Source organism: Neophocaena asiaeorientalis, unplaced genomic scaffold, assembly GCF_003031525.2.
Source record: "Neophocaena asiaeorientalis asiaeorientalis breed wild unplaced genomic scaffold, Neophocaena_asiaeorientalis_V1.1 scaffold134, whole genome shotgun sequence".
Classification (NCBI taxonomy): Eukaryota; Metazoa; Chordata; class Mammalia; order Artiodactyla; family Phocoenidae; genus Neophocaena; species Neophocaena asiaeorientalis.
In genome coordinates, this window is record NW_020185339.1 from 15,883,566 (window position 1) to 15,892,623 (window position 9,058).

The 9,058-nt window shown below is 43.7% G+C and overlaps 1 protein-coding gene across 2 annotated transcripts in view; it reads left to right on the plus strand.

Annotated features, from left to right (window-relative positions):
* Positions 1-9,058, plus strand: part of GRIP1 (glutamate receptor interacting protein 1) — a 203,486-nt gene that overhangs the window by 149,432 nt on the left and 44,996 nt on the right. For both annotated transcript variants that reach the window (XM_024737136.1, XM_024737137.1), the window contains 3 exons: positions 1,002-1,146; positions 3,751-3,890; positions 4,060-4,251. In XM_024737136.1, the coding sequence (XP_024592904.1) occupies positions 1,002-1,146; positions 3,751-3,890; positions 4,060-4,251 (477 nt within the window). The remainder of the gene's footprint in view (positions 1-1,001; positions 1,147-3,750; positions 3,891-4,059; positions 4,252-9,058) is intronic.

Consider the following 9,058-nt stretch of genomic DNA (forward strand, 5'->3'; position numbering starts at 1 on the left):
TTTTTTTTTGCGGTACGCGGGCTTCTCACTGCTGTGGCCTCTCCTGTTGCAGAGCACAGGCTCTGGACGCGCAGGCCCAGCGGCCATGACTCACTGGCCCAGCCGCTCCGCGGCACGTGGGATCTTCCCGGACCGGGGCACCAACTCGTGTCCCCTGCATCGGCAGGCGGACTCTCAACCACTGCGCCACCAGGGAAGCCCCCATGACACCTTTCAAGCCAATGCTTTAGGCAGACCACACTCACAAATGTTTTCCTTCATAGGAACATTAAATGGTGAAACTTAGCTCACAAGAGTGTGGCAACCTGGCATGTGCTACTGAAATGTAACTTACATGGCTCCTAGTCTCAAGAACAGCGGAGAGATAATCATTCAAACGTCTGTTTTACTGTCTGTGTATTTGTGAATAAGATTCACAGATTTTGTGAATAAGATTCACATTTTAAGACACAGAGGAACAATAGGTAAGGGATTCCAGATTTCCAAGCCCCACTTAACCATGCATATATTCAAGTTTGCTCCAACCATGAGTTAAATCAACTTTTCTATATTGAGAGTTAGCTTGCCTGTAAAGCCTGAAAATAGAAATTGCGGAGCCCAGTCTCTGTTTACTATGTGACTCTCTCCACCCATATCGCCTCCTCAGCGGTGTGTTCAGTCCACGGATATTTGTGGCACACTCACAAAATGCTGGGCAAGCACTGTGCTAGGCAGGGACATTGTCTAAAGGGCCCGCAGTGCTGGCTGGGAAGCTCGCTCACAGATTTAAAACATAAGTCATCGGGCAGAGAACCCCTTCCCTGACACTGATAACAACTACATCCCTGTATTGGAATGGTATATCCTACTAAGGAAATGCTACTTCCCAAAATAATTATTTTCTGAGACACAGTGCTTTGATGATGATGTTTTGAATTTCTTGTTTTATGTGTGAATATATGTGTCTTTTTACTCTGCTTCTTCCGAAGAAACCAATTACGACTCGTTGGCATTTATTGCAGATGAGCAAGAAAGTTCCGGAGCAATTATTTACACCGTGGAGCTGAAGCGCTACGGGGGGCCCCTTGGCATCACGATTTCAGGAACTGAAGAGCCTTTTGATCCTATAATCATTTCAAGCCTCACCAAAGGAGGGTTAGCTGAAAGGTAACATTCGAAGCAACTTCTACAATCACCTGTCTGAAATGGGTTTCCTTCCTCACAGCCACATAAAAACATGCTCCCCTCTCCTGCTTGGTTATCTGTTGACTTTTTCAACTCTGCACAAAGGATTGATTTTAGAGCTTGAAAACTCTCAGGCAGAGCTCTGACTTGATTTTGAGGGGCATGTTATAGGCAGTTAAAAGTGTCCTGGGCTTAGCACTGATATTAGTCTCCAGAAATGTGTAAACGGACCACAATTGACTAGAGGTAAATTTATATTGTGTCCATTTTGAGAAGAGGAGACTAAAAGTTCAAGGAGGTTAAAAGGCTTGTCCAATTCAATTCAGCAAACATTTCCTGAGCCTCTGTTACCTGACAGGTACCGGGGCTTAGCGGCTGAGAGGGTGACAGAAGCTTCGTCTTCAAAGATTTCAGGAAACAGTGCAGTGACTTAATAACATCTTGAAATTTGGAATGCCCATTTGTTCCTTCGGCAATTTGTCTCCATTGGCATGCACCCCACCCCCATTTTACTGTATTTCTTTCCAAGACACGTTGTAGGACATATTCCAAACCCCATAACCTGATCTGTCCTCCAGTAACCTAGCTCAGGAGTGCACACACACCGTTCATGCTGACACTTGAAGACACTGGTTTGCAAAACAGAGATATAGCATCACAGAATTTTGGAGCTGCAAGGTACCTTAGAAATCAGCTCATCCAACATCCTCATCTGTCAGGTGAGGGCACCGAGGCAGCTCAAAAAAGGCTGCCCTGTTGGAATTTCGTATTCTGATATTAACAGAGACACCTATGATACGGTATTCTTCAGGTGTCCCCCTGTCCTAGGTTTCTCTGTTAAGACAATGAGGAAAAGGTTAATATTGATCTGATTCAGCAACCTCCTGGTCAAGTGTTCTATGGCTTACAGCATGGCTCTTTCATGAACTGGAGACTGTTGTGGTTTTTTTTGGCCGTGCTGTCACACAGTTGTGGGATCTTAGTTCCCCGACCAGGGATTGAACCCAGGCCACGTCAGTGAAAGCACCGAGTCCTAACCACTGGACCTCCAGGGCACTCCCTGGCGACTCTTTACGGAAGAATGAATTGATCTCTCTCTTTTTTTTTTTTTTTTAAAGGAAAAAAAAATTCCTTGAGAGTAGATGCATCGGTAGACTTGTTAGGCAGCCCCTCATAATCTGTGTGACCCGGTTTCACCTCCGTGGCCCCACTTGCTGCTGCCCAGCACCGCTGCCCACCGACCCCAAAGCAACCTGGGTCGGACCACTCAGTCACAAGCAGGCTGTGAGCTGGGCTTCCTTCACTCGGGATATTTCAAGTGAGCCAGCACCCCAGAGGCTAGCATATGGGATTCCCACTCTACATCCTTCAACCCAGGTGGAGAGATCTGAGTGTTTAAACCTTTCCTGAGTTTGACTGCTGTGAGTCTGCTCCTCCCGCATCCTGTGCTTTCAAACAAAGATAGACATGGTGCACATCGGAATCGTAAATTCCAGTCTGCTGGTTCAGAATCGGGTGAGAATGGGACGAGAAGGGAAAAGATCAAAGGTTTATCTATTGCTCAATAAATTAATTTTCCTTTTCCACATTTCAAGCAGGATGTTAAGTCCTTTTACATGTGTTTTCCTACTTAGCCCTCAGAGCTTCCCTGTGAGATGACTATCCCCATTCTAGTGATGAGGAAACTGACACCTAGAGAGGTGAAAATAAGGTACCCAGGTCACACAGCTGGTAGGTGACAGAGTTGGATTCAAATTGATTCCTGGGACTTCCCTGGCGGTCCAGTAGTTAGGACTCCACGCTTCCACTGCAGGGGACACAGGCTCGATCCCTGGTCGGGGAACTGAGCTCCTGCAAGTCGCGCAGTGCGGCAAAAAAAACCAAAACAAAACTGATTCCTGAGTTCAGCCTTTTTCAATTCTTGGAATCACCACTGTGGGGTGGCGGGGGGCCTGCCACACCAGGGTCTTGTGTCTAAACCTTACTTCTGGTAAGCTGGGATACTGACTGATTGTGTTCAACACTTCTAAGTCTGTAGAAAGGACTGCTCCATGCTAAACATCACTACAGGGATTGTCCCACTTTGCTTGTTTCCTTGGGATTTTTAAGAGGGTTATCAAATGACTCAGCTTTCCTGGAATTTAAACAGCCCCACAAGTCCATTTTAAATACTAATTAAAACATTTTTTCTGATTTTATTTGAAACTAAAAAGTAATTCACAGTAGACGCAGTTATCTTGTAACATTGCTCAGGAGAAGGCAAGGAGTGACTTTTAGGGACCCTTGCCAACTCTTTTTTTTTTTTTTTTTTTTTTGCGGTACGCGGGCCTCTCACTGCTGTGGCCTCTCCCGTTGCGGAGCGCAGGCTCAGCGGCCATGGCTCATGGGCCCAGCCACTCTGCGGCATGTGGGATCTTCCTGGACCAGGGCACGAACCCGCATTGGCAGGCAGACTCTCAACCACTGCGCCACCAGGGAAGCCCTCAAGTCTTTATTATTATGAATAAATAAAGTATATCAGGGAATTTCTATTCAGTAGCATTCAGGGATTATTTCTACCTTTCCTATTATTATTTGGTGTTTCAGAACTGGCGCGATCCACATAGGAGACCGAATCCTAGCCATCAATAGCAGCAGCTTGAAAGGGAAGCCTCTGAGTGAAGCCATCCATTTGTTACAGATGGCAGGAGAGACTGTCACCTTGAAAATTAAGAAGCAGACAGATGGTGAGTGGGTTGAAAGCCACAATTAAGGATTTGCAGTGCATTTCCTTCCCTTAAAGAATGTGCAAATGTCTACGTGTTTGTTTCTCGGGAAATAAACAGCCAGGGAGTGTTGGCATATCTTTGTATTTAAATTTTCTGTAGTACTTAAGCTCCTTTTCTGTCTTTAAAGCCCAGTCAGCATCAAGTCCCAAGAAGTTCCCCATTGCCAGCCACCTGAGTGACCTGGGAGACGTGGAGGACCCGTCTCCAGCACAGAAGCCAGGCAAACTCATCGATACGTACCCCTCCACTGTGCCCAGCGTGGACAGTGCCGTGGACTCGTGGGATGGCTCAGGAATAGAAGGCAGCTACGGGAATCAAGGTATGTCCTAGCCATGGGGTACAGGAAATTTGTCATTGGTGAAACTCAGGTTTCTCAAAGATCCACCTTCTGCTCCGTGAAAAGAGTATCTTTATTTGACTTGTGTCTGCATCAGTGTAACCATAGTGAACACAGTGAATATGGTGGCCTTTCATCTCCTCCTCCTTAATGCTAATAAGTTGTGAACATCTATCCAACACTAGCAGGCCCCCATTAGACCTACTGCCGTCCAAGTGTTGGATCCAGAAGTTGTCCTTCGAGCACAGTTTAATATGAGGCAAACCACACAGTAAATTGGGTCACTGAAGACCGGCCGCATTGTCTTACTTTTTTAGTAAGCTTTCCACAAAGATGGAATGAGGAGGACAGAGGATGTGCAAAGAGATGAGCCCAAAGATTTGTGACCCCATTTATTCCTGCCTCTTCCCAACTTTTCATGGAAACGTGTAGGGGTTTCCCCCAATGTACATCATTAGAGAGTTGTAATCATAGTATATTAAAGTATATTGTAGTTCTTTCTTCACAAACATCATCTTCATGGGACGAAGTATAACCTATATGAAAAGGTAAACCTCACTAACACAATATAAACACACCAAAAGTATTAGATTGGAGACAGAGTATAAGCTAAATGCTTCTTTTAAAAATATGTTTCCTTCTTAACGATACTTAGCACCGTTAAGATGAAGTGTGTCAAAAATTCTCTCTATTTCTCCAGATAGTGCTTGTGAAGTTGACTTTTTTTTATAAATTTATTTAATTTTATTTATTTATTTTTGGCTGTGTTGGGTCTTCATTGCTGCATGCAGGCTTTCTGTAGTTGCAGCGAGCAGGGGCTACTCTTCATTGCGGTGCACGGGCTTCTCATTGCAATGGCTTCTCTTGTTGCGGAGCACGGGCTCTAGGCGTGTGGGCTTCAGTAGTTGTGGCTCGCGGGCTCTAGAGCACAGGCTCAGTAGTTGTGGCGCACAGGCTTAGTTGCTCGGCGGCATGTGGGATCTTCCCGGACCAGCACTCGAACCCATGTCCCCTGCATTGGCAGGTGGATTCTTACCCACTGCGCCACCAGGGAGGCCCATGAAGTTGACTTTTTAAAGGAAGGCCTAGAACCGTACCTTTTTTCCCCTGTGATGTATCATGTTGTGAGATGTAGATTATCTTTCTGCCTTGTCTGCACAGTCTCTCAGCACACTCTCTCTACCATATCTCAAGAAGACGTTTACCTTTAAATCTATAATAGTTGCTCCATTCCCAGTAGGATGTTGTACCTCCATCATGCGCATCTTCCTCCTTGGGCTAGGAATTCATGTCTCTGCAGCCATGTTCCTTATTGTTCTCTGCTTCTAGTCCAAAATGTCAAGCTTGCCCCATTCCTTCATTAAGTAAATATGTAATGACTGGCACAATAAAAGCCAATATATGATGGGTATACAATGTTGGACAAAAGAGGTATGGTCCTTATTCTTGTGGAGGAGGTTACCCAGCTGAAGGGCCGGACAATTAACAAGTACCAACAGAGTGAATTTTTACTTAGTTAATGAAAAGGGAAAAAGGATGGAGTAATCAAACCCGGTGGAGAAAGAAGGACTGTGTTTCAAGAAGTCTCGCAGTGGGATGACGCTCAGTTCCATTGATGCACACCTTTTCTAGTCTGCTTCTGGGCCAGCTTCGTCCACTCGCCATTCTCTTGACTCTTATACTGTTCATGCCTCTCCGCCTTATCAAGAGCTTATGCTTTTGGCCCCCTTGTCTTATTTATTCCTCCTTCAGACTCTCAGAAAACCCTATGATTGCTTTCCTTAGAGTTTGCAAAGGTCAGTCAGTACAAGAGGAGACTGACAAATTGATGGTACCTGGACTGTCATACTCGTGGACGGTGAGGCTCTTGTGACGTCTGTAATTCTTGACTCTTAAGTCGGGCAGTCTGATCCTGTCATGTGTATTCTTTAGATAGTTCTCTCTTTTGCGTTTATTTTTTCAACTTTATTGAGGTGTAACTGACAAAATTATATGTAGTTAAAGTATACAATGTAATAAGATTTGGTATACATATATATTGTGAAATGATTACCACCGAGTTGATTAACACATCTCTCACCTCGCATAGTTACCATTTATGTGTGTGTGTGTTTGGTGAGAAGGCTTAAGGTCTCCTTTCTCAGCATCATGTATACAATACAGTACTAGTAACTATCATCACCAGGCTGTGCATTACATCCCCAGAACTTATTCATCTTATAAATGAAAGTTTGCACCCTTAGACCCACATCTCTCACCTCCTGCTCCCCAGCCCCTGGCAAACACATTTTCTGTGCCTTCTCTCCTTTGGTTAAATATTAACTTGGTGTATGTCTTATGCCAGTTACTTTAAAATTACTGCTTACGTTTAAATGAGATGACTTTCTCCTAAATTGGAAGGGCGCAAAATTTACCCCCGGTTCACGGTACCTGTGATGAGTGTGTTCTTCCTCAGCCAGCAGAGGGCAGCAGCTGCAGGCTGCCACCAATGTAGAATTCCTCTCTGCCAGCCTGGCTCATCATGCAGTCTGTGGCACGTGTGGAGGTATCTCTCAGCCCGCCTCCCTGGCTTTTCCCTGGTGCCAGCCTGGCTCTAGGGCGCTTCCTGCCACCAGTCAACGCAATCCACTCTAGCGTTCCAAACAAAGCATTTTTGTTTTGCCTCATGCCACGGCCCCTGCTTTGGAGGACTGGGCCTTCTCCAGTATCTCTGGTCAGAGGTGTCTCCTCTTGGCTCCTTAGCACCATACCCCGTTTGTCTTTCACGGGATTTGGTAACTTTCCCTGTGTATTATGGTTCAATATTCTAGTTTCGCTGGAGATGGACTCTACATTCTGTTCTTTGTTCTGAGGTGATTTCTAAGAGAAGGTAGATCTGTCTTTGCTCTGCCATTTTGAAACCACAGAGTCTCTAAATGCATTGAATATTTCTTGGCAACAACGATTACAAATAGTTACACAAATGTATGATTTGATCTTCTCGTTTTTAGCAAAATTGGGGCTTTAGGAAATAAATTTGGCAGGAAATTATCTGGCTCGCTCTCCTGTGCTAAAATTGGCTTTCAAAAATAAAAGTAACGGCAGGAGCTACAATCCCAAAATTGTAGAGTTGAAGATTGATTTTCAAAACCATTCTCTGATTTTAAACTTTATGAATAAGAACCAGCATCACTTTTCTAAAGTAATAGTGAATGTGAATTAAGAGCTACACATGGAAGATATTTATCTGCACCATATTGTGGTACTAAAAACAATATTGAGCATCCGAATTTTACAAATATCTGAGGTGTAGTTACCCTAAAAGTAAAAATTATTATACCAAGTGTCCATCAACTTTCAGAGGTACCTACATTTGTGAAGACCTATTTTTTCATCATGCAACTGAATAAAAGTTAAACATTACTCTCAGTGAAAGGAATCTAGGCTGAATTTTATACCTTGTGTTAGTTTTCTTGGGCTACTGTAACAAAATACCACAGACTAGTGGCTTCAACAACAGAAATGCATTTTCTCACTGTTTGGGAGGCTAGAAGTCCTTGATCAGGTGTTGGCAGATTTCGTTTCTTCTGAAACCCCTCTCTCCTTGGTCTGCAGATGGCCACCTTCTCACTGTGTCCTCACATGGCCTTTCTTCTGTGTACCTGCATCCCTGGTGTTTTGTGTGTATCCACATTTCCTCTTCTTATAAGGACACCCATCTGATGGGACCATAGCCCCACCCTTATGACCTCATTTAACTTTAATTACCTCTTTAAAAGCCCTATTTCCAAATAGAGTCACATTGGGGGTTAGGGCATCAACTTACGAGTTGGGGGGTGACACAAGTCAATCCATAACATCCCTCACATGATTATACAAAATATAAGACCAGATACTGAAACTGAGATGTGAAAGAAAGAAAGAAGGGAGGGAGGGAGGGAGGGAGGGAGAAAGGGAAAGGAGGGAGAAAAAAAGAAAAAGGAAAAGGTTTCCAGTTCTAAATAAGAAGAGTAACGACTTAGGAAATACATTTTTTAATTACTTCCATCTTTCAATGTTTTAATCAATTTAGAATTTTAAATCTAGTTTACTGTATCATACCTGTTAATTTTATGTGCTTATTTACATCATCACTCAGTAAATACAAAGTCTAATTATATTTCTGGCACCTGGGCTGCCTCATTTATTTTATTCTTTCCATGGCTTTTAAGTTTGACTCCTATGTAAAGGGATATTCCGCAGGGCCTGGTAACATCTTCTCAACTGTGGCAACCAACTTGCCTTTACCCAAACCTCATTTCCCTCAGATATTCCCTATTTTAAGTTGCGCTGTCATCATCCACCTGCATCAGTTAGGGATTGGATTCACCTACGTATAAAAGAAAATACAGAGGATGGTGTTTAAACAAAATAGAGGCTTATTTTTCTCCCGCTGTAGGGAAGAGCCTGAGGGGGCAGGTAGCCCCACTGTGTTATCAGGACCCAGGCATCCTCCTACTTTCTACTAGCTTCACATCTCATGTCTCTCCATTCATTGCCATTGCCTTTGTTACAAATCCTTCATCAGGTCTGAAATATTTACTTCCTCATTCATCTTACTTTGAGCATCTTACCATTCCATGTTACTATCAATGACCTTTAGAAAACCTAAATCAAACAATGCCACTCCCTTAAAAAAAAAAAACTCTTTTGATGGTTCTCTCTTGCTGTTGGATGAAGCCAAAGGTCCTTAGTTTAAAACACAGAGTTCTTTGTAATCCAGTCCCCAACTTTTTTCTTTTTTTTTTTTTTTTTTTTTGGTTCGGGGGCC